A 26913-nucleotide genomic window follows, 5' to 3' on the forward strand; every position below is an offset into this window, starting at 1 on the left:
CACATTGAGATACCACCTCACACCTGTCAGAGTGGCCTAATTTAACAACTTAGGAAACAACAGATGTTGGCGAGGATGTGGAGAAACGGGAACCTTCTTGCACTGTAGGTGAGAATGCAAACTGGTGCAGCCACTCTGGAAAAGAGGATGGAGGTTCCTCAAAAAATTAAAAACAGTATTACCATACAACCCAGCAATTGCACTGTGAGGAACTTATCCAAAGGATACAGGAGTGCTGATTCGAAGAAGCACATGCACCCCAATGTTTATAGCAGCACTATCAACAATAGCCAAATTATGGAAAGAGCCTAAATGTCCATCAACTGATGAATGGATAAAGATGTGGTATATATACACAATGGAATACTACTCGGCAATGAAAAAGAATGAAACCTTGCCATTTGTAACAGCGTGTATGAAACTGGAGGGTATTATGCTAAGCAAAACAAGTCAGTCAGAGAAAGACAAATATATGATTTCACTCATATGTGGAATTTGAGAAACTTAGATGACCACAGGGGAAGGGAAGGAAAAATAAGATACAAATAGAGAGGGAGGCAAACCATAAGAGACTCTTAAATACAGAGAATAAACTGAGGTTGACAGGGGTAAGGGGGGTGGAGAAAAATGGGTGATGGCCATTGAAGAGGGCACTTGTTGGGATGAGCACTGGGTGTTGTATGTAAGTGATGAATCATGGGAATCTACTCCTGAAGCCAAGAGCACACTGTATGTTAGCTAACTTGACAATAAAAAAAAAAAAGACTGAGAAAAACGGAGTAGTCAATTTTATATGGTATAAAGAGATGTTATCAGAATAATAAAAGATTCATTTATATATTATTAGAATTCTAAAAGGAGTTGCTCATTTTGAAGATATTTGTAACAAGGGTATATAGTATCAAGTTGTTTGCATGCATACCCTTAATTTGGCCTAACATTTTTTTCATACTGGGGACAATTCTAATAGTTATACTTTATGGGTTGCTGTGAAGGATTTAAGCATACATATGTATGGATATGGATATTTGTATGTATGTGTGTTTCTAGCTTACTGTTTGGCATATAGTTGGCAGTTAATTAATGTTACCTTTCTTCCCCCTCCCTCAACCTAGTCACCGAACAGAAAAAGGTCCTACATAAGCTGGCTTGCACATGTTCCTTAGGTAAGGGATCAGGAGGACCACAGAAAGTCTGGTGTCTGAAAACTGTGGCATGCTCCATTCTAAAACAAAACTCATTTTCACTTCAGTGTGGATTTGGGAGAAGCGTTTTTGAGGGTACCCTCAGATTCAAGAGGGCAGTGGTCAGAAGAATGTGCTTACAGGTACAAACACTAGTGACTCATAAGAGAGTGGCAAGGGCATCATTCGCTGCAACTTTGCCTTTTCTTGTATGTAGTGAGTATAAAAAATATACTGGAGTACAAAACTCACTTGCAAAGAGGTTTTTTGGTGTATATAGAGTAATGCTTTTTGGTTCCTTTTATAGATAAAAAAAAATAAGCAACATGCTTTTCTTCAATTATCCTAACTTTCCTAGCAATAAACTATTATAATTAAATTGTTTACTTTCTGACAGCCTCCATTTTACAATTTAGTTCCTATATTTTATACATGGCTGTTCTTTCAGAACATGTCACAGGCAGTTTGAATGTATCTTCTGACACATAATGCTTCCAGACTTCCATAATTAATCCTGAAAGAGAGCTGAAGGGTTCTATCTCCACTCGTAATGGATTACTAAAACGAGAGGTAGCATGTTATATGGACAATCATAAAAACCAAGACAAGAAAGTTATAACCTATATTTTCTAAACCCATCTGCGTCACCAGATCATGAGGTACAAGCATTTTGAAGGCATGGTGGAAATTAGCACTTCAGAGCTGCAAGCATGAAATGCCACTTTCTATCATCATCTGTTTCTTTCAACTGAGATCAAAACTTCCATCTCACTTAACATTTTAGAGAGAAAAGAATCCAAAACACTCTTTTTGGCCCATGCCCTTTTGTGTCTTCCCCTCTCCTGACATTCTCTCATTACTCCAGAATTCTTATTTTTCCCAAAAAAGAATAGGCTGAATCTTTACCCCTTTGAAATGTCTCACTGGACCTCTTAAAAATCACTTTTTAACTGTTCAGTGAATTTTCACTTATTTTGAAATTTCTCAGTCCCTAAGGGAGCATCATATTCTTTAAGTTACTTTAGTTACAATTCTGTATCTTACCTTGGCCTGGAGTTGGAATTACAAACAGCTTAAAGCCATTTTCAGTTTTTTTAAAGAGTGGTGTATGAAGTATGTTTAGCCTTTTGAAAGAAATATGCTTTTCAGAGAAATGCCCTAAAATTTTCATATTTCTATAGACTTACACAATTTCCAAGGAGCTTTCTAATAAAATTTAAATTAACAAGGGGTTCAAAGATTTTCATTTTAATGGTCTCACCTAGACACTGCCATTTCAGTTTCCACAGAAATTTGTGAATCCTAACAACCTTGTTTATCTGTTTGAAGCGGATTTTTATACGCTAGGTTCTACTAAACAGGATACAATAAAAGGACCATTTACTTTTTTAAAGGTTTGGACCAAAATACTGTTAGATCACTTCAGTCTTCACTTAAGTGGTAACTTTAAGTAGGATTTCTCATCCTTGGCATTACTGACATTTGGGGCAGCGTCACTGTTTGTCGTGGGAGCTGTCCTGTGCAGAGTAAGGTGTTTAGCAGCACCCCTGGTCTCCACCCACGAGATGCGAATAGCAGCCCTGCCACACCCTCCCCACCCCCAATTACTTCTCACAGCCAAAAACAAAAAACAAACAAAAAAAACACCACGTCTCCAGACACAGCCAAATCCCTAGGTGGGGGATGTGGGTGGAGAGAAGCAAAATGACCCCAGCTGACAACTGCTGTTCTAAGGCGTGCTGTTCTGTGCACCGCCGGTAAAGCCTCGATCTTTATTTTTGCAAAGGAGGCACAGAATGTAAAATTAAAACAAATGTGGAACCAAAACGTCCTGGCAGAAAAACTATATTTCGAAATATAATCAAATTGACATGGTAATTATAAACCAGCCAGTTTCTGTGCAGCAAGGTCTGATCTCAGCTGAACCTCAGCTAATTTCAAAGTCAGTTCTCTATAAAGAGCACCACTCACTTTTAGGTTCGTCCCCAACGTTTGCGTCTTTTCTCTCTGAAATTCTTTTCTGTAGAGATGGATGTTTTCCTTTCTGTCTGATAAAGCAGCCACAACACCACTACTCTTTTCTTTGCTTGCTTCACAACTCTGCACCAAGTTGTTTTCAACCTCAACTAAGGCAGAAGAAAGAGAACCAAGGATAACCAATTCCTTCTCCAAAGATGATGCCAAATGATCAATTAGGAAATCCTCACTTCCTGATTTTAGTTTTTTCAAGAAACAATTTATAGGGAGAGCTCCGATGAGATTATGAAGGCACTGGAACAAAACTGTTTGATTCCTGAAATAAAAAAACAAACACAATATTACAAAACTCGGGACAGCACAAAGCAGTCGTGTACAACTTACTGTAGTAATCACTTAATATTCATCTACTGATGAATAGAACCAATACTGCCTGCATGTGATCTTTTGATATAATTCAGATTGTAGCAATCAAATATACATATCCTATACCAATCCGTTAATGTTAATCAGTTGCTTCCTGATGACATTTTTTTCTCTGACTAATAACATCAGTATTCTATTTTTAAAATTTCATTGTCAGGGAAAGATAAGTAGAAATCTTAAAATAACTATTAGGTCCTAACCGACTAAAAAAAAAAAAGCCAAAAACAAACATGAAGTTAAAAGCTTCAGTTTCTAAATGAGGCCACCTGTGTCCATTCATGCTATCCCAGGCAATGACCTGAACGTGTCCCACAGTGACACAGATATCTACTCTGGAGATGACTCTTGGACCACACACATATGCACTAACTTCTCTGGACATATTCCAATTTGATGGGCATTACCTGGAATAGACTATCAAAATCCCTTCAAATGGTGTTCTTTGTTTCCAGTTAAAGAGTGTGCCATAGAAACTTCCTGGCCTTTTGCAAAAGCAAATTTCTGGAAATTCTTGGATTACTTCACATTTCATGTATTCTAGTAGCCACGTCTTCATTGAAGTCAGAGAATAGGTGGGCGATGTGATTTGAAAACAAGCTCTGTTAAATGCTGTGAGAAGTGCAAAGAGATCTTCCACGTGTTCTATGAGAAAAACATGTCACAAGCTCTGTCATTAAACTGTCCATTATCAAATCGAAAGAGTTCTTAAAATTTTCTAATTCAATTAGGTATATGATTAAAAAGTACCAACAAAAATTACCTATAGGTTTCTTCTTTGGAAATGTCAGCAGGTATTTCCTACTTGAAAGATCTTCTAGACTTATGAAAAGTCTGCCACACCAAACATAATGATCTTCCGAAGAGTTACCATTTTCCCTCTCCCTAATTTGTAGCAGCACAATGCAACAGAAATCAATGAATGCTAAAAGTGGTGAAAAAGGTGTTACAGCAGTAATGACTTGCACACACTCTTTCTCAGATGCTTGTTCTCCAGCAGAGCTTTCCTCATCCTTCTCTTCTTCTTCTTCTTCTTCTTCTTCCTCTCCCTCTTCCTCACTATCAATAGTCAACTTGATCCTTTTTGCCTCTGATCCTACTTCACATGGCACTGAGCGTGATGCTGGGGGAAAATCCCTACTCAACTTGATCACCCTATTGTGACACTTAATAAGCCGACAGCTGGAGCTATGAGCTTGATCCATTACCAGTGATAAAGTCACATGATTCAGGGACCTGTAAAAAATCCAGAGTTGAGTCCAAAAGCTCATTCTTTAGAATCAAAGAGATGATTAAATGCTACACAAACAATAACAAAACTATATCCTCTCTTTTCCTAGAAAGTATCATTTCAAATTATCAAAAAATTAAGTGCAAAACCCAAACACATTTTTAAAGATCCTGTAATAGCACATTTCTTGAAATAGGAAAGCCAACAACACTGTAAATACGTTGAACTTTAGGAAAATAATTTCCTTAGGAGAAAGGAACAGTAAAATAATGCTGGATTTTATTTTTGAGGTAGCTTCCTCCCCCCCCCTCCCCGGTTTAGAGTAAAAATTGTATTCTATACTCCCCTAAATAACCTGAATAAACTCTACTTTTTAATATAGAACATTGTTTACCCCTCAGCAATGATAATGTTTTGGATACAATATTGTGAAAATTAATTTCACCTGTTTCCATTTACATTTTTAACATGGCTGATTAGAACATTTAAAATTCCTTATGTGGCTAACATTATATTTCTGTTGGACACTGCTATTCTAGACCATCAAGATAATGTTATCATGATACTTACAGCTTCAAAGAAGATGTCGTTTTCACTCCAACAACCAAGCTGTCATCTATTACACGGTACCATATCTTCTCTATTAGCCGTTCTGAATCTTGAAAATCATCTGGTATCTTTTCCTCAAAGGTGCAGACAGGGCTTTCTTCTTTACCACAAAGAGTAACAAGATGTGCCTTAAAGAAAAACATGTTTAATAACTTACTACCAAAAAAACTACCAATGTGGCAAAACTAAAAAAATAATGTAAATCAGCTTTCAGTCGGGCCTTAAAGCTTACATATTTTAAAATACACTGTCATCTGCACCATACCATTTTATACTATAGGCTATATATAAATCACTAAAACAAAATTTATAGAACCTATATATAATAAACTATCTATTGAGACCAAGAAGCATGGCCTGACTGGAAACAAGATGGGGTATCCAACACAGAGCCAGCAAAGATATAAACTTGGAGTCCAAAATAACCTGATAATATATGTCCTGGGTGGGCTGAGAACAATCCAAAGATTATTAAAGTGACTTAGACTAAAATGATAACTGTAAAATTTTGTACAAATAAAACTGATTAAAAATCTTTAGACTGGTGATCAATCATGGCTAAAATTGTACTCTTAAAGTCCAGGCCATATTCACTCACTTCCACACATATATCGATTTATAACAATAGAAATGGTGGGAGGAGGAGAAATAATAATCATAATGATTCAGAACACTTACTGAATGCTTACTACGTGTCCAGCACTGTTCTCAGTGTTACTCAGGATTCAATCTGCTTAACCTTCACAAAACCCCCAGTACCTTAGTTAGGTAGTATTATTATGTACGTTTTCCAGGTAAGGAAGATAGGAGGCTAAGGTCACACAGCTATCAAGTGGCAGAGCTGGGATTTGAACCAAAGTAGACTGGTTCCAGAGCCCATGTCCTATTTTAACCATTACTCTATACTGCTCCTCTATGTGGTAATTACTGAAAAAACGTATGTGATATGTAATAAGATACACTTACATTATAGTAGGCTGAACAAGCTTCTAGGAATCTGATACCTTTGCCAGGAGCTGTGAGATTTGAGACAGGCCATTCATCTGAAACCTGGGGTAATTTTTACTGCCTGCCAGAATTGCTTTTAAAATTAATCATGTAAACAGCCCAAAATGGTGCCTTGCACATAATTACTTCAGTGCATTAATTTTGAAACATTTCTTCCCCTTTTCTAATACTAGCAAAATCACTGGTATGAGGTGGGAAAGGGACATGGGGGAGACTTTTAACAATGACTTTCATGAGCTTTCCCAAGAGATTAGAACAGTAATACAGAAAAGCAACATGCTGTGCTTTTGTTATGATTCTTACATTAATGGAATCATATTTTGGACCCAAGTCCTCATGTTGCTAAGACTGAAATACAGACACAAGGCATAGACTGCTGCAAGACTGGTCAATCTAGAAGGAATTCTGAGCTAGGCACTAAGGTGACTTGAGGGAGTAAAATGTAGTATCAAGTTTCTCCATGTCCAGCTTTTCTTAATTTATTGGTAATTTTACTACACTGTCTTTCTCTGTATGGAACTAATGTTCATAAATACTATTTTTTATGAAGTTGAAGGAGTTTTTGGTAACCTTCTACACTACTGTACTGACATAAGTAATTGCAAGAACCTAAAGAGGTTCTTATGCTGGTCAACCATAAAGAAAATGAGAGTAAAATTATAAAAAGCAGATATAAACACTAAAAAAGCACAGCAATTTGGGGGCATTAACTACAAGAATAAATAGCCTTAGAAATGAACACTGCAATAGATGAAAAGAACGATTATAATAATGATGAAATTATGTATTCATTAATAAAAGGTTACATAATGCTCAGTATATTCTGTTTAAGAAATCAGAAAATATATAATTCACTTAGGGGTGTTTTCTATTGAAACTACACAAATAAAAATGTTTAATAGTTAAATCTTTTAAACAAAAGGACTTGTTCCCCAAGGCTCCTGACAAATGGGATTTTAGTATCCTATAGATTAAGAATAATTTGCAAATTGGTAAAATACTGACTCCTTAATCAAATATTTTTAAGTCACAAAAGTCCAGCATTATAATCCCTGCCACTTTGCTTCTTGCCTCCATTGAGAGGAATTTTCCAATATATCCAAACATTCCAATGTAAATAACTCTTCAAGACCCACAACTATATGATCAACTCATCTTTGACAAAGCAGGAAAGAATATCTAATGGAAAAAAGACAGTCTCTCCAACAAATGGTGCTAGGAAAACTGGATGGTAATATGCAGAAGAATGGAACTGCACCACTGTCTTACGCCATACACAAAAATGAATTCAAAATGGATGAAAAACCTAAATGTGAGACAGGAAACCATCAAAATCCCAGAGGATAACACAAAGAGGATAAACAAACCTCTTTGACCTCGGCCAGAACAACTTACTAGACATGGTGCCAGAGACAAGGGAAACAAAAGCAAACATTAACTATTGGGACCTCATCAAGATAAAAAGCTTCTGCACAGAAAAGGAAACAATCAACAAATATAAAAGGCAGCCTACAGAATGGGAGAAGATATTTGCAAACAACATATCTGATAAAGTGTTAGTATCCAAAATCCATAAAGAACTTATCAAACTCAACACCCAAAAAACAAATAATCCAGTGAAGAAACGGGCAGAAGACATGAATAAACACTTTTCCAAAGAAGACATCCAGATGGGTAACAGACACATGAAAAGATGCCCCACATCACTCATCATAAGGAAAATACAAATCAAAACCATGGTGAGATACCACCTCACATCTGTCAGAATAGCTAACATGAACAACACAAGAAACAACAGGTGTTGGCAAGGATTCAGAGAAAGGGGAACCCTCCTGCACTGTTGGTGGTGCAACTGGTGCAAACTGGTGCAGCTACTCTGGAGAAGAGTATGGAGGTTTGTCTCAAGAAACTAAAAACAGCACCACCCAACACCCCAGCAATTGCACTATTAGGTATTTACCCAAAGGATACAAAAATACAGATTCAAAAGGGGTACACGCACCCCAATGTTTATAGAAGCATTAGCAACAATAGCCAAACTATGGAAAGAGCCCAAATGTCCATCGACTGATGAATGGATAAAGATGTGGTATGTAGGTATGTACATATATACATACACACATGTACATACATATACATACAATGGAATATTACTCAGCCATCAAAAAGAATGAAATCTTGCCATTTACAATGAAGTAGGTGGAACTAGAATGTATTATGCTAAGCGAAATACGTCAATCAGAGAAAGACAAATACCATATGATTTCACTCCTATGTGGAATTTAAGAACCAAAACAGATAAACATAGGTGAAGCAGGGGAATGAAAGAGAAGAGACTGAAATAAACCACAGGAGACTCTTAATGACAGAGGACAAACTATGGGTTGACAGAGGAAGGTAGGTGGCAGATGGGCTAGATGGGTGATGGGTACTAAGGAGGGCACTTGTAACACTTGGGTGTCATATGTAAGTGATGAATCACCAAATTCCACTACTGAAACTAATATTACATTTTATGTTAACTAAAATTTAAATTTTTTAAAAAATGAAAAAATTAAAAAGTAAAAAAAAAATGACTTCCAATAGCTTGTAGATTTTCAATTCATAAAATGATACAATGGTCACATGATGAATTTTACCTTCTCTGCAGCTGATGTACTTTCATCTTTCCCTTGAATCAGGTTTATTAAAATTTTCCAATATTTTGAAATAATTTTTTCCTTAAGCAAGAGATGCTGCTTTAATTCCTGAATAGAAGCCAATCCAACCTGTAAAGTAGCAAAAAAAAAAAAAAAAATCATTGCCAGAGACATCATTTCAAATGAAGTCTGACAATACCATTAATTCAGAAAGTACTTTCTCCAAATTCGTTTATTAATTCATTTTTCCATAGAAAAGCAGAGAATACTTCTCAGAGCAAAACTATTTTCTTTGTAAATGTTAAGTAATTATAAAGGAAAAAACAGAGCAAGTAACTGCAACAGAGTTTATATATCAAACTGAGAGAATGCCAATGTATTAGCATGCATTTCACCACTGAATTAAGTAATCAATCAATACGAACATGAATGTGTAATCCATATGAATAAAAATTAAGGCCTACCAACACTCCTATCCCCCACAAGAAAACTATTTTTCTCGTTGCTGAAATAATTTCGGCTTCAAAAAGCAAAGACATCATTATGAGTAGAAATGGTCACTTTTGATACTATTTGAAATCCTGTTTAATATAACATCTATAGCAAATTTATTTATTTATTATTTGAGAGAGAGAGAGAGAGAGAGAGAGACAGCACAGGCATACAAGCTGGGAAGAGGGGCAGATGGAGAGAGAACCCTAAGCAGGCTCCACGCTCAGCACAGAGCCCAATGCAGGGCTTGATCCCATGACGCTGGGATCATGAACTGAGCCAAAATCAAGAATCAGACGCTCAACTGACTGAGCCACCCAGGTGCCCCTATAGCAAATTTTAAAGATAACACATAGCCCCCAAACTGTTACAAGTTTAATTTTGTGCTAATAAACTCAGTGCTGGGGTCAACTTTTAACTACAGAAAACAAAGACTGGGCAAAGAGCAATCCATTCCTTTTTTTATATCAGATAAATAGATTTCACTACTAAAGATGGAACATTCATGAAATATATTTTGCTACTGAAAATTTAAAGTCATGTCTTTGAACTTACAGAAGCTATTTCATTTCAGATGGATACCTGAGACTATTGAAGTATTAATCCAGCTTTTAATGTAACATGTTTTTCTATACTGGAAAACAAAACGCATCCTGTTTTTAAATTCCTTTCTTTCAAATTACAGTCAAAGTCAGGTAAATTCCCTAACTTTTTATTGGTGAACAGAAGTTAGAAAGTAAAGACTGAATTATATCTTACCTCACTGCACAAAGTAGGTAAAGTGTCTAGCTATTATTTAAAAACCATCTGTTGACCTATTTCTGTGGGCTCCACATTATTCACACTGTATCACTCACTGAGTAATTTGTGACTTACAGAGAGGGAGCTGGACATGTCAGAGGGGGAGAGTCTAACTGGAGAATGCTGGAGGGGTAGGGAGAAGAAGAGAGGAATATGTAGGCAGACTGACAATGAAGGTACCCTCAAAAGTTACCTGTGTTCTCTCTTCCCAACTTTCAATATGCACCGCCCCCAACTCCAGGACTAAATAGTGAATCATTAGATTATTCAAATATTCTATGTTGTGAAGTACTATTATAAAACTATAAAAATAACCACATGGTAGCACATTTAAACAGCATAAAAATACATTTCAACTTCCCTTTCTAGACCCTCAATCCCATTTGTACAGCCAACATATTGTTTATCTTTCTAGAACCTTTCCATGCTTATGTTAAGGAATGCTCTCTTTCTCCTCACTCTAAGGAAGTAAAATCCACCCCAAACCAAAAACAGGCGCATAGGGCGCTACAAGACACCAGACCTTGCTTTTTTGTTTTTATTGCGATTTCTCTCATACATGGAGAAGAGTGAATACAGAAAACACTTTACAAACTAATCATGAAGTCAACACTCAAATAACCATACGCAGTTGGCTGCCCGTGGACCCTCCCTAGTCACCAACTCCTCTTTTTCCAACGGAGGCAACACTACCCTGGCCTCTTAAGGTAACTTCCTTGTTTGTCTACATAATTTTACCATCACCGTAACTCCTAAAGAGTATTTTTAGCTTTTTGTGTGTTTTGCTTTGACACCTTTTATGAATGGAATCATTCTGTATGTACCAGGTTTTAGAGTCATCCCATTTGTCACTAGTAGTTATAGACTTTCATTGCTCTGTAGTATTCCATCATGTGACCATACCAGCTCACTTCTCCATCCTTCTGCTGATGGACATCTGGATTATATCCAGGCATAGGCTATTACAAACAGTGATGCTGTGAACATTCCTGTACACATGCACAAGTTTCTCCAAGGTCCTGGTCTCCTTGTTTCCCCTCCAACTTGTTTCCTTCCAACCGTTCGGTTGGAAAACAAATTTTATAAGGGAAAGAACGGTGAAACGGACACTGGTTCAAGTTCTGCCTGTCACTTAACCTTTCTGGCTATTTGCTTCCTCATATATAAAATGGAGGAGGGGGAAGGAAGACTTGTTAATCTCTAAAAGGCCTTCCAACACTTGGAAATGTTTTTATCCAAATTGAGAGCTAGTAATAACGTGTGGATACTTGAAATAAAATGGACATGCAACTATGTCTTATTCACTTTCATATGTTCCTGCCTCCCCTGTGTGTTTTTTTTAATATTTTCCTCCAACGACTCTGTGCTACCTTCTGAATAATTTTTGTAACATAGTTTGGTTTGCTTCTTTGCTCTGTATCTCTTTGAGTCAGCTGTTAAACTCATCTGATGAGACATTTTTATTTCAATGTATTTTTTAGTTCATAGAAATGCTATTTGGTCATTTTCAGTGAATAGTTGCTCATGATGCCTTGTTTATGTGCTTAGTTATTCTGTGGGTGGCTCATTTTCTTTGAAAAATTACTTGTGAGATTTATAAGAGGCCGTGGATAAATAAATGTGTGTTTTGAGAGAGAGGACTTTGTGTTTGTTTCTGCCAGTTGCCTAGGGTACTACTGCTTTAGGTTAAACACAAATGCTCCCAGGGCAAAAGCAGTATCAGTGTTCTCTGGGTTCTCTCTGGGTTCCAGCCTTTAGAGCTTGGCCTGATAATTTATATTTTCACCTCTCTGAAGCTTTTAGGGAGATTTTAAAGACATATTTCAACTATGATTTTAACTTGGTTTTATCAGAAGAGTTGGTCCAAATAAAGTAGGTGACACATTACCAGAGGTGGAATTTCTAAAAGTCATGCTTTCATAAATTAAATTATTTTGGCATCATTTCTAACTCAGTATAAAGATCTACCTTATTCTTCTTGATAGCTTCATGGTATTCCATAGTTCAGGTATATGATAACTGATTTGCCAAACTCCTAATGATGGATATTTAGACTGAATTTTGTTGTCTATAAATACTATATAAACATTCCTATAAAATCATCTTTGTTTACTGTACAAGTATATCCTGAGGACAGATTTCTAGAAGTAAAATGGCGAGAGTAAGAAGAAAAGTCCTGTCCACATTTTAATAGCTGTAACAACTTTCCTTCTGAGGAGGTTGAGCCACTTTACATTCTCAGCAATACTGTTTCTGAATGCATATTCATATTAAGGAAATTAATCATTTTTTTAAGAGACAGAGAGAGGGAGGGGGAGGGGGCAGAAGGAGAGAGAGAATCTTAAGCAGGCTCCACACTTAGTGCAGAGCCAGACACAGGGCTCGAGCCCATGACCCTAGGATCATGACCTGAGCCAAAATCAAGAGCCAGACGCTCAAGTGACTGAGCCACCCAAACGTCCCAAGGAAATTAATCCTTCATCGCTTGTTACAATAACTATTTACATAATTTGTCTTTTTATATATTTTATTTTGTTCAGAGCACAAAAGGTTTTTTTTAACTTTTTAAATGTTTATTTTTTTGAGAGAGAGAGAAAGACAGACACAGAGCATGAGTGGGGGAGGGGCAGAGAGAGAGGGAGACAGAATCTGAAGTAGGCTCCAGGCTCTGAACTGTCAGCACAGAGCCGGATGTGGGGCCTGAACTCATGAACTGTGAGATTATGACCTGAGAAGTCAGCTGCTTAACCTACTGAGCGACCCAGGCGCCCCCAGGGCACAAAAGGTTTAATGTAATCAATCTTTTCCTTTTTGGTTCCATGTCCACTATGATATTTTATTGTCTATTGCCAACATGCATATCTAATATGTGTTCAATAAGCATTTAGTAAATTCACATTAATAATTAAAATAGTTACAAAAATGTTTTGAAGAGCCTGCAAAGTACAAATATTTACTATATGGCCCTTTACGAAAGAAGTTTGCCAGGGACAGAGAAAAAAGTAAAATGACAACACAAGGAAACAGATAAATCCAAAAAGATGGACAACTGGCCTCGCCTCCTCATTAGTCTCATTGTAAAAAAGCATGGAGGGGCATTATTCTAGATAAAAAGACAAAGACATATAAAAATCAACTGCAAGTGTAAACTTTGACCAGACCCTGAGATAAGCATATATAAAAAACATTTTTTTTAAATTTTTTTTCAACGTTTATTTATTTTTGGGACAGAGAGAGACAGAGCATGAACAGGGGAGGGGCAGAGAGAGAGGGAGACACAGAATCGGAAACAGGCTCCAGGCTCTGAGCCATCAGCCCAGAGCCCGACGCGGCGCTCGAACCCACGGACCGCGAGATCGTGACCTGGCTGAAGTCGGACGCTTAACCGACTGCGCCACCCAGGCGCCCCTATAAAAAACATTTTTGAGGCACTTAGAGACATCTGAATACAGAGAGAATAGTAAATAAGATTAAAAGATTATTACTAATTTTCTAACTGTAACAATAGTATGGTATGGCTACATACAAGTATGTCCTTATTTTTTAGGCAATTCCTGCTAAAATATGTAAGAGTGAAATATTACAATATTTGCAAGCTTTAAATGGTTATGCAAAACTGTAGATACATACGTGCATATGTACACAAAAGCATAGATGAGGCAAACAGAATTTTTTTTAAAGTACCAATAGTTAACATCCACGTGAGGACTAGAGATAACTACAGTACTATTCTTTGAACTTTTCTGAGTATTTAAAAATTTTTATGAATAAAAAAAGGCAGGTTACAAAAGAACATGCATCATATCAAATTTCTATTTAAATTTACAAATATTCACTTAAAAAATCTACAAGAATATACATGGCAAAGTGTTAAAATTGGTTATATCTCAGTAGCTGAATCATAGGTGATTAGTTTCTTTTTAATATTTCTTTGAACGGTCTGAGTATTTTATAAGGAATACGCATTACCTTCATATATTTGGAAAAAAACAAAAACTCCCTTAGAGAGCTTTGTAGGGAAAATTTGAGGGTAAACTGTTCATGTTTGGTACATGTTATGATTCATCATATTTGCTTCTCTTTTTTTTTTTTTTAATTTTTTTTTTTCCAACGTTTATTTATTTTTGGGACAGAGAGAGACAGAGCATGAACGGGCGAGGGGCAGAGAGAGAGGGAGACACAGAATCAGAAACAGGCTCCAGGCTCTGAGCCATCAGCCCAGAGCCCGACGCAGGGCTCGAACTCACGGACCGCGAGATTATTTGCTTCTCTTTTAAAAGAGATACTATGGCATGCTGATCCTTAAGACCAGAAAGAATGTGTTTTCAAAAGTGAGCTTCGTATGTTTTATAAGTCTTATTAAATTTAGTCTTACTACAAAAAGGTATCATTTTTAGATAATACATTTATAAGTAATGCCATAATAGTTTTTACACAGGTACTAAAAAGGTAAAGATCCTTTGAAATACCATTTTTTCCCAATCACTGAGTTGCTTATACATTGAGATCCTTTCTCTCAATGTTCTTTCCTTCATTTAGAATATCAGTAACCCAAAAAAGTAAAAACAAAAAGCAAACAGACACCAACTTTCAATCTTCTTTCCAGAGGTGGAACCATCAAATAATGATTCCCTTCTTTGTCTTCAAATAAGTCATCTTCATTGCAATCCAATGTTTCACTCTAAGAAACAAAAAAAATACACTAAAACTGAAATTTTGAAATAAATTGAAAATTCATAGGATTAACAGAACACAAAGTTTATCCAAAGGGCAGTTTTCCATGTTACACACTCTTACATGAGACAAAAAAAATATGTATTTCCCCATCATTTCTTGTAACTAGAAAAAAATGACTATTATTACTACCACCACTGACCTAACACTTGTATACTGCTTCAAAAAGTATCAGCTTACTAGATTTTTTATAAAATCCCACAACTAGAGAAAATAGGAATTGTCCTCATTTTATTAAGAAAAAAAAACAAGACTCAGATTTTTTTTCCAGATATTTCATATAGGTCTGAAACTTCAGGGGTTATTATTTCCCTTTTGCCAAGATCTTAAGATATTATGAAGTGTTACTTCTTTTAATAGAGCAGTTTCATTTTTATTCCTTAATTAATCCAATGTTATCATGTTTATCAGTATAAAATGTGAATTTTCAGAAGCAACAATAAAGGCAACTTACAGTATTACTATCACGTGAGTGAACACCAGATATACTATATTTCAAATTTATATCAAAAGTATAGTCAATTTGGGGGCACCTGAGTGGCTTAGTCGGTTAAGGGTTCAACTGCTTTTTTTTTTTTAATGTTTGTTTATTTTTGAGAGAGAGAGAGAGAGAGAGCAAGAGAGCAAGTGCAGGAGGGGCAGAGAGAGAGGGAGACAGAATCCTAAGCAGGTTCCAGACTCCAAGCTGTCAGCACAGAGCCTGATGTGGGGCTTGAACCCACAAACTGCAAGATCATGACCTGACAGACACTCAACCAACTGAGCCACCCAGGTGACCCAAGGGTCTGACTCTTGATTTTGGCTCAGGTCATGATCTCATGGTTGTGGCATCGAGCCCTGCATCTGGTGCTACCCTGACAGTGTGGAGCCTACTTGGGATTCTTTCTCTCCCTCTCTCTGCCCCTTCCCCACTTGCTCATGTGCATGCACGCTCTCTCTCACTCTCAAAATAAATAAATATTTTTAAAAAGTATAGTCAATTCATGTAACATTTATTGAAAGGAGATTCAATGTATAATTTTAAAAAGTCAATCTATTTTTAAAGTTCAAAGAGTTTACTGTATGAAATTACAAATATTTAAATGCTAGGTCAAAAGCTTTAAAGTGCTCCAATGTTCAAAAATGGTTCTTAAAGTAATATATAAAAAGTACACATAACTTACTGAATAGTTTATGTTGCCAAGATCTGTTACTGTAAATGAACTCAGGCAATCTGAATTCAAGGAGTCCTGAAAAAGTAACAGTACTTGTTCAGTTCCAGCTCCTATGAAGTCATCTATCAGTACTGAGCTAATTTTTTCCCACTTAGCAGCAACCTGAAAGAGAGTGGAAAAGAAGGAATAGAGAAAGAAAAAAAATCAGATGTGAAATAAACTAAATCCTTTTGTTGCATGTAGGTGTAATGTGTCATCTTCAATCTTATAAACAAGTAATGAAAATGGTAGTGTCAACACTAAAAACTAAAGATATTGGGGGATCAGAAAACATAGGATGTTAAACAACAATTTTATAAATACCAAGGTACTTAAATTTAATATTTTATCAATGTTTGTCCAGGGTCTGTCATGTTCCTGATTTCTACATTAAAATTTTATTATAATTTATAAATTTGAACACTTCTCATGACAATTTTGGAAATTGTAACATTTCTCATGAATAACTCTAGTGAAGATTCTTTCTCCAACATGTTCAACGATGACCCTCATTCTCATAAGCCTTAGCAGGTATGTATTTGTGATCTGACCAATTACACAAGGAATTCAATTGCATTAGGTAACTAGAAGGTAGTAGTAAACACTCAAAAGCTCTCAAAGCAGACTAACTTTTAAGAGTCAAGATGAACTTAATACCCTAAACCTTGGTGGAGAACATAGCCGCTATTAGGGACACAAAAGGGGATGGATCCTAATAGTGGGGCACCTAGAACCATCCCAGCCCACTGGAAAGTTGTGATCAGTTTATACCAAATCATGAGACCCAAAGTTTAAAACACAAGACAACTCCATAAAGGTCTCTAAAGCTTAAAGCTTCCAGAGCGGCCCCCCAGAAACTAATAGCATAGGGATCAGATACCCCTTATTCCTCAGGCAGAAAAGCTAAAACTCCCACTCAGAATCCTGGCATCAGTGCAGATACATCATCTAGATGACAGAGGGTGGCATGTATTAGAGTAAGACTATAAGACTTCAATCTATATAACCATGTATCAGTCTGCCCCACATAAGGCTAATTTCCAAAGCTGTGATTTTTTCACTTATGTAGGGAGGAAGCTTATTTGTATACCCATATCCTCCCTTCCTCCCACCCTCACCATGAGTACCACGAAGTGCACTTAACTATATGAAGACAGTAATAAGAATGTGCTCAACATGCAAATACCATAGAGCTATATACTCATGCTTGCACACACACATTTACAACCTACACCTCTAGAATAGTGCTGCCAAAAGAAATATAGGAGTGGCAATGCAAGGCATATATACACTTTTAAGTTTTCCAGTAGCCAATAAAAGAAAATTCTCTCAGAGTGCCTTGGGTGGCTCAGTCAGTTAAGCATCTGACTCTTGATTTCTGCTCAGGTCATGATCTCATGGTCCGTGAGTTTGAGCCCCACATCAGGCTCTGTGCTGATAGCATGGGAGCCTGCTTGGGATTCTCTTTCTCTGCCCCTCCCCCACTCACTCTCTCAAATAACTAAACTTAGAAAAATGCCCATCTAATTGTCACATTAATAAAAACTAGAAATAGTTATATTAAAAGACAAATAAATATGCAATAATTGTAGCTATATATCTATATCCTTCCAAAAAACTCAAAGGTTCTATGACTCAAAACAGCAAGGCAAAACCTTCATCAAGTAGCATTTGGAAAACTTTAAGAAATAAGAATGATGCACCATACATGATTTTAAGTGCAGTAGTAATAATTGATTTGGATAATAAGATTTCAGGATAAGCTCTATGAAACATATAAATACTTAATAGATCCAAGACTATGCCAATTGAACGATTATGAAATTAGGTACTATACCTGAAAGTTCTTTTTCCAAACAGCACAAATGTCATTGGATTTAAAGGATACGATGAAAAGCTCTCCTCCACCTGAGTCCATAAGCTGAACTGCACAAGGATCTCCAAAGGGAAGCTGGCACACGCTTTTTGGCGTCCCATTTTGAAATGAAATCAGCTGATTCTTTCGAGTAAGGGCAATCAGAGACATTCTTAATTGGTTGTTGACATTCTCAGTTGCACAGACATGCACACAAGTTACCACACTGCTATAAGCAGGAGGGATAATGTATGCATCACTTATGACTTCTTCATTTTCAAGGGAGTATACACAAAATGTGGTCTTCCAAATTGCATAATCCGATTTTGAAAGCTTTTGGGTGCATCCTTCCTCAGATAAAAAACATGCCTTTGGTCCTAATAACACCATACCTAGATTTTCAATCTCCCCTGCCCACTGAACAGAGGAAAAATTAACAGACACAGTCATAACTTTGCCATTTAGAGAAGAGATAAGGTAGAATTTTTCTGCACGTTTCCATAAAACTAAAGGGCCATTAAGGACCCTTACACCATCCTTCAACTCATGGCTTAGTCTAAAACTCAAACGTTTTTCAAATTTATTGGTACTGTGAAGAAACAGAAGAACATATCTGAAAGTGTTCTTTTTATTGCACTGTATCATAACATAAGGAAGATTAATTCCAATTCTGAAATCTGACACACAGTTGCAACACACAATTTTTAAATGAGAGTTTTCTTCCTTTAGCATAAAGAATCCAGTGGACTTCTGAATAAAAGCTCTTGCTCCTCTGTCAAATACCATTCTCCTGACTTGTAATATGGGTATTTCTGCAGGCCCTTTACCTGCAACATCTCCTTTAGACAATCGAAAAATAAGGACTTCCCCATTATAACACAAGAGCCTTTCTTGTTCGTTAGATGACATTATTTTCTAGTCATTCCACAATATCAAGTCTTCGTGTTGGTCCAATTTTCGAATGCAAATTGATTCCAGTTGATGCTTTTAAGCCTAAAAATGTAATGAGGAAAACTACCATCAAGTAGACAGTTGAAAAGAAAACATGTTTGTTAGAGAAATATCACATAGATAACTACAAATTTTATGAATATTTTTAAGCTTTTTATGCTATCTTAACAACATTATGCTTATCAAAAAGCCCCATCCCAAATATTATCTCTGTACGTTAAAAAAAAACACAGTTTGCAAACGATGCAAATAACCATATCACAAAAGATAACTGAATGTGTTAACAGCATCTATTAGAATCTGTAGGTGGTCTATTGAAAGTGCCTGAAGACATTCTTTCTGGCTCAGGGAATTTCTTAAGGGTTCCACTTTTGTCTCTCTTTCAAACTTACCAACCTAATCTGGTTTCCCCATTTTCTTTTTTCCCCCATTTTCTACCCTGTGGACTCAAACCTGGTTTTTTCCTCTCAGCCTTAGCCTCTCTACAATGACAATTCAATGAGTCAACGATTCAAATTAGACTGGTACCACAGCCCAGGCACTTGGGGTCCTGCTTCCCTGAAACAGGAGCTCATACAGACTCTATAGTAAAAATGAAAAGCCCAGAAGGAAAAAGAGGAGACACCATACCACGGTTTTAAAAAAATTCACCATAAGAGTAATAGAAATAAATTTTAAATCTTACTTTGCAAAAACAGTGCAGCTTTGACCTTAAGGAAGTCACTATTCCTATTCCAAGTAGAAAAAACTAGAGGATTAGTAACATTATAATAAACATAAGAATTAAATAATAGCTATCAGTTATTCAGGTTTATATGCCAGATACAAAACGTAACTTCATTTAATGCCTACAACTATTCTCTTAAAGTATTCTTATCATCACATCTTTCAACTGAGAAACAAAGGTCAGAAAACTTTCCAAGGTTACAAAATTAATTGGCAATGACACTAGATTCAGAAGAGGGGCTTCTGACTGCTGAGCCTACACTTTTAACTACCACACTGTCCTGGCATGCATCCCCCGTACTCTGAACACTGGTTATAAGTAAGGCAACCTGAGATAATTAGCAAAGTAGATTAAGAACAAAGGAACACACATGGTGTCACAAATGGCAAGATCTCATTCTTTTTTTATGGCTGAGTAATATTCCATTTATAGGTATCTATCTATCTATCTATCTATCTATCTATCTATCTATCTATATGTTTTATACACACACACACACATCCCATATCCTCTTTATGCATTCATTTATCGATGGATACCTGGGACCTAGAGGATATTATACGAAGTAGAATAAGTCAGACAGAGAAAGATAAATGTTATAGGATTCAACTTATACATGGAATCTAAAAAATAAAATGAACAAACAAAAACATGACTCTTTAAATACAGAGAACTCGTGGTTGCCAGAGGGGAGGTCATTGGGAAACGGGCAAAATAGAGGAAGGGGAATGAGAGGTACTAACTTATAAATAAGTCACGGAAATGAAAAGTACAGTCTAGGGAATATAGTCAATAATACTGAAATAACATTGTATGATGACTACACTTATAATGGTGAGCACTGAATAATGTATAGAATTGTTGAATCAATACTCTGTACACCTAAAACATATAACATGTCAATAATAATAAAATAATAAAAATGAAGTTAGAAAAAGAAAACATGCCAAATCTAACTGCAGAAAAAATTACAACAACAAAGGAACACCCCCTACACAGAACACAACATGTAAGAGAAAGATGTTGATCTTTACTCAGTGGCTATATATGCAGACTCACTTCTTTAACAGCTACCAAATGCTCAGCATATGCTATGAATTGTACATCGCTGCAGAGCCTAGACAACCATGTGAACGGTGGGCCTGGCCAGCCTTTTACTAGATGCATGACTTTGGGCAAGTTACTTAATCCCTTGTGCCTGGTATCCACATATGATAGATAGGGTGTAGTAACAGTACTACCTCACAAGGTATTAAATTAACTAATATAACCCACTTAAAATAGAGCCTGGCACATGGAAAGTGCTCAATAAAGGTTAGCTGCTACCATTATCATTATCATCACCATCATGGCCAGCTCTGGTTTTTATAGTACCTAACCTTGGAAACATCAGAACAGTCGCATACTAACAGTTTTGGAACGCTGAAAGGTCCCTCTCCACTATAAATAACTCTAACTCATACTCTTTCTTTTCTACTTGCAGAGCATTTACACCAGGAAATTCAACCATTTCAGATATAAAACTAGGTCATATACAATTAAGCAATAATGTTCTCCTCTGTTGAATGAGAAACTCCAAAGGCTTAGGTCTTGTTCTTTTATTATAAAAATCTACCAAGAGTTCAAATAGAAAAAAAAGTATCACTGAACCATCTAAAAATTTAACTTAAGGCAGCATTTTATAGAAATAACTTTAATTTAGAGGCAATTCTATTAAAACAGACTAAATTAGTCAGCAACTACTTTCAAATTGGAGATGCCATAGCTTATTGTCGAATTTCCAAATACATCATTGGTTGTAGTTTTAAACAATGTTCATAAATTCTTTGAAATCCCTTCCATTAAGAAGTGGCACTTAATTCTCCTCTCCCTCAGTGAGGGCTGGTCATAATGACTCACTCTTAGCCACGAGAATATGGCAGAAGGGACAATTTGAGACTTCCAAGACTGGGTCAGAGAGCACTGTGGCTTCCTCGTTGACCTGCCCCTTGGATCACCTGCAATGAGGAAAGCCACCTGCCATATTATTAAGACACTCAGGCATCCTCATGGAGAGGTGCATATAGCAAGGGACTATGCTTCCTGCCAACAGTTAGCAAGGCCTCAGCCTTTTGCCAATGGCCATGTGAGTGAGCCTTCTTGGGATCAGATCTTGCAGCTCCTTGAGATGATTCAGACCCTTGGAGAGATTCTGAGCCAGAAGGATCAACCAAGCTATGCTGCTCCCAAATTCTTGATCCTCAGGAACTTTGAGATAATGTTTGCTGTTTTAAGCTAAGTTTGGGAATAATTTGTCATATAGTAACAGATAAATACATAGCTCCATGGTAATTGTTTAAGTTAATACTGTTTTTGAGAATTTCATGAAACTTATTACTTGAAGTAACTGGAGATACTGTATCATAATACAAACTAGCAGAAGTCACTGGCTTACTGGTTTGTTGTTAGGCAACTAATGCAAAGATCTGGGACAGTAATATTACAAAGTAGTTTCAGCTGTCTCAGTAAAGAAGCTAAGTAGGTAAATCAAAGGTGTGGCTTTTACTTATGAAACTATCTTTTAGTTTAAAGAAATAAATATTGTATTACAACAAAATATATGAGTAATAATTGATTTAAAATTTCCCACAGACATGTCAGGTCTCTTAGATTTCTAAAAAAGTTTCTTTTTTTCAAGCATTAAATGATATATATATACATATATTTTAGCATTAATACGACATAATCTGAGATAAAGATCTAAGAACTTGTCTTTTACTACCTACTTACATGAAAGGTTTTTCACTTTTCTTAATCGTACTAAAAATAACCAAAAGTAACTTCTACACAGAAAAGGAATTTGGAAGACATGAGTGAAACCCTTAACACAGAGATAAGTAATAACAGAGAAAAAGGGCTCAATAAAGGAAATTAGAAACATGCTTGATAGAATGAACAGTAGGCTGGAAGAAGCAGAGGAACGAATTAGTAATCTAGAAGAAAGTAATGGGAAGCAATCAAACTGAACAAAAGAAAGAAAAAAGAATTATGCCAAATGAGAATAGAGACTTCAGGAACTCAGTGACTCCATCAAACATACTACATTTGTTATTTTAGTATTAAGTATCACAACTAATGTTTAATCAAAACAGTGCTCTGGTTCACCAATATCCAAGTGTGACAGAAGTAAGGAGAATCTGACTACTAAATGGTCAGCAGACTCTCCCCCTTTCCTAACTTTAGAGTATGTATTGTTGCACCTTAATAAAGTTATGACTTAAGAAAATCAGACCCCTTATATTCTGTTCTTTTAATGTTATCACCAAGTTCCTTAACCTAGAAACCACTATCTTCCAACTCTGTTCCAATTGCCACTATGGTAGTTCAGGCTTTCATCTCTCACTGAGGCTGAGGTAAAATCTTCTTAAATTGGTCTTCCTTACTCTAGTCTCTCTTCCCCTCCAATGTATTAATTTATTTATGCTACTTCAGTTATTGTCCAAAAACACAAACTTGATCTGGTAACTGTCCCCTAACTCAAAAACCTTGCATGTACCTTCTCCCCCTTTCTCAATAGATCTATGATCCTTAAGTTACTACCTGGAAAGATAGAGGCTAAACATTGTGTATTGAACATATGAATGATGTTGAGATAAAGGTTGCAAACCATTGCTATAAAGTTTATTATGGCATTCAAAGCCCAGTTATAATCCTAATCCAAGAGGCTTTTAGCATGAGCTCTTGGCAAAAAGAAAACTTATTCTCATGGATTCGGATTCAAATAGATTTAAATGACTGTAACATGAAATGTCTCTATTTTTAAATACTACTGCAAAAGCACGCACACTTTAAATAAGTTATTTAAAATGGATCACCTTAAGAGTTAAAAATTAGAAGTTATTAATATATTTACTTATGAAGATAAATTTTTTTCTCAAACTTTCTATCATCTTCAAGACTTATTGAATTCACATACCTATGTACATCTATTTTAATTTATACCAATGCAACATCTGTTTAAAAGTTTTTAGTATATGTTCATAAAACAAACCTTTAAGTCTATGGAATAAATGGTAATTTTTTTTTTTACAAAGAAATAATCTGGAACCACGGGCGCCTGGGTGGCTCAGTCGGTTAAGTGTCCAACTTAATCTCGGCTCAGGTCATATCTCAGTTTGTGAGTTTGAGCCCTGTATCAGGCTCTGTGCTGACAGTGTGGGTCCTGCCTGGGATTCTGTCTCTCCTTCTCTCTGCCCCTACCTGACTTATGTTCTCTCTCTCTCAAAATAAATAAACTTTAAAAAAAAATTTTAAAAGAAATAATCTGGAAACAACTGAAAATAAGATTCAACTTAGAAGTTCTAAAACCAATATAAACAAGCTCTGATTAATCAAACCCTGATTATCAGGGCACCAGGCTTACTATTCCAGTCTCTAGGTCATCTGAATTTTTACTTACTTACCCTTACAATAATGGCTTACACTGTGGTGCCTTACACCCTTACAAGAGAAAAAAAAAACAGATTAAAACCAGTTAAGTTTTATCTCCTACTGTAGCTAATGGGAGCAGTAGGGGGGCAGATTATTTATAAAATACTACACAATTAATTTGAGCGTTTCCTGTTCTGTATTACCATATATCAAAGTTGACTATGTATATTTTGTACATAAAATGAAAACAGATGAGTATACTAGGGAAATAATACACACTAACAGAAATATAGTAGATTGGCAATAAATTATCACCCTCACCCACTCTTCCCTCCCAGCCTCCTATCAAATAAACAATGTTATTTTTAAATGCTAATAAATTCTTCTGGGTGTCATAAATTTCAGAACTCTTTAAATAAACTACCTGTCTGGTTGAGGAAGATCCTAAAAGAGCATATTATCTGCAGATAAAATCTAAAAATGTCTCTGAGAAACTGTATCAAGTATGACCAACAGAAAGTATCTTTGAAAAAAAAAAGGTAGAATTAAGACACCCCACTAAAAATTTCACCTAATATTAAACATAATTTTATAAGCATAATACCAATAGATGTACTTTTCCCAATGTATAGAACATTTACCCAAGTAAATCAGCTTGGCTACAGAATAGGTCTGCTGTTAGTACGTTTTCCTACCTCTCTAACTAGAAATCATTTGTTGGAGCCTACCCAGAACCAAGCTCCATTTTCCCTTTTCCAAAACACGTTAGTGCATCTGAAATGTAGGTGAAAGTGGGGGAATGGTGATCCACTAAGAGGATTAGGAAAGACTAAGTTAAAGGTTTTTTATGTCATTACTTCTAACTTTCTCTAAGCAATGATAATCCACTGAAAGGTTTCAAAAACAGAAATCACGGAACTACACTTCTGAATTATAAAGATCTTGGTGACAGTGCTGACGATGGTGGAAGGTAAGAATGGAGGCAAAGCCATCAGTTTAGTTAGGAGATAATTATTAGTTCTTAAAGGGAGAGATGACTTTGGAAGGCAATTTGTCAGTCACCTGAAATACATACATCCATCTATTTCATTTGTAGACATGAACCCAGAGAAATAATCCTACATAATAATGCACAAAGACATTGCTCTAGAATGTTCACTGTGCTGTTACTTGTATTAAGAAAAAAAGTAACAACTTCCATGACCATCAATAGGGTAATGAATACATACAGATGGAATATCATACTATAGTTAACAGGAATGAATCAGATCTACATATACCACCCTGGCTAGATTTCAAAAACTAAATGAAGAAAATTAAGCTACAGAAAAATGTATATATACTTGAGTACATTATTTATCTAAATCAAAACACATAAAACATTGGGGTTTTTTTTGTTTACTTACAATTGCTACATTCCTGGAGTGCTTCTCTGTGCCAGGTGCTACTCTAAGCAGTTTGGACTTATTCCTCGCTACATCCTTATACTACAGGCAATATAATCAATCCCCTTCTACAGATGGGGAAGCGGAGGCATGGAATTTAAGGACCTTCTCAAAGACCTCCAAATAGGAAGTAACAGAGCCAGGATTCAAACCCAGGCAGCCTGGTCCAAAATGTAAAAAGCAAAGATTCTGTAAAGATTCATGCCAAATTCCAACGACTGTTTATTCTGGAGGAGATAGGTATCAGGGTAGGGGAGTGGAGCCAGAGGGGGGCTGTAGCTAGAGCTGAAATGTTATTTTTAAACAATGTATTCAACTACTTTTTAAACAAGGTGTCCATTTTTCCCCAAACACATTTTTAACACACTAAAAAAAAAAAAAAAAAAAAAAAAGGCTGGATATCGTGGTTGACTATAGATGGTGGAAATATGGGGGCATTTCTTTGTAGTTTTCAGGATCTTTCAGTTTTTTAAAAAAGGCAGCGTTATCGAACACAAAACGATTTCTTTTCCATTTTTTTTGGCCGACAACCATAAAATTGTTCCAGGGCCCTATAAACCTAAATCTTTCTCAAGTTTGGCCCTTAAGGTCATTTTGCCCTGGGTAACTGTCGTAAGGGCTGCCCTATGCATTGCAGGCTATTTAGCAATACCCACTAGATGGCCAGTAGCTGGTCCCAGCCCCATTATGACAACCAAAACTGTCTCCAGACACTGCCAAATGTCTCCTAGGAGATAAAACTGCCCCCGGTTGAGAACTAGCTTAATAACCTGTAAGGTGCTTTACATCTTTTAACTTTCTATAACTGCTCTAGTTTCAAGGTTTCAAAAACATAATCCGTGATAAATTTCTCACACTCCAAGTGGGAAAGATGCGGCGGGGTGAAGAAAGTTTCAAGCGAAATAATCCAATACGGCAAGCACTTAAAATCTAGTCATCATTCCACAGAATGACGGCCATAGGCCCCGGCAAGCTCGTTTCCATCCCCTTATTCCGCAAAGAGGGCACAAGGGGGGCCAACCCAGCTCTGCCGCCCGGCCCCGCGAAGGCCAGGGGAAAGTGTGGGACGACGCGCCTGCCATACCTGAGCCCGCGCGTCCTGAGTCCGACAGGCGCCAAGTTCCCGACGCCCCAGGCGGGCGCAGCGTCCCTCGGCTCCAAACCTCCCGCCCGCGCGCTGCATCCTGGGAGGTCGGGGCCGGAGGCTGCGTCGAGAGCAAAGGAGGCGGGGCGC

General features: G+C 36.6%; 1 protein-coding gene across 1 annotated transcript; it reads right to left on the reverse strand.

The window, feature by feature from the left end:
• Nucleotides 1–2912: 2912 nt before the first annotated feature.
• FANCB (FA complementation group B) lies at nt 2913–26865 on the reverse strand. Its single transcript, XM_030306206.2, has 9 exons — nt 26764–26865; nt 18129–19139; nt 16262–16414; nt 14953–15045; nt 9072–9200; nt 5386–5552; nt 4348–4820; nt 3992–4229; nt 2913–3477 (listed from the first exon to the last, which is right to left on the reverse strand). The coding sequence occupies exons 2-9, from the start codon at nt 19053–19055 to the stop codon at nt 3063–3065; spliced, it is 2595 nt and encodes an 864-aa protein (XP_030162066.1). The 5' UTR covers nt 19056–19139; nt 26764–26865; the 3' UTR covers nt 2913–3062.
• Nucleotides 26866–26913: the final 48 nt, after the last annotated feature.

The sequence above is a fragment of the Lynx canadensis genome, chromosome X (genome assembly GCF_007474595.2).
Source record: "Lynx canadensis isolate LIC74 chromosome X, mLynCan4.pri.v2, whole genome shotgun sequence".
NCBI lineage: Eukaryota > Metazoa > Chordata > Mammalia > Carnivora > Felidae > Lynx > Lynx canadensis.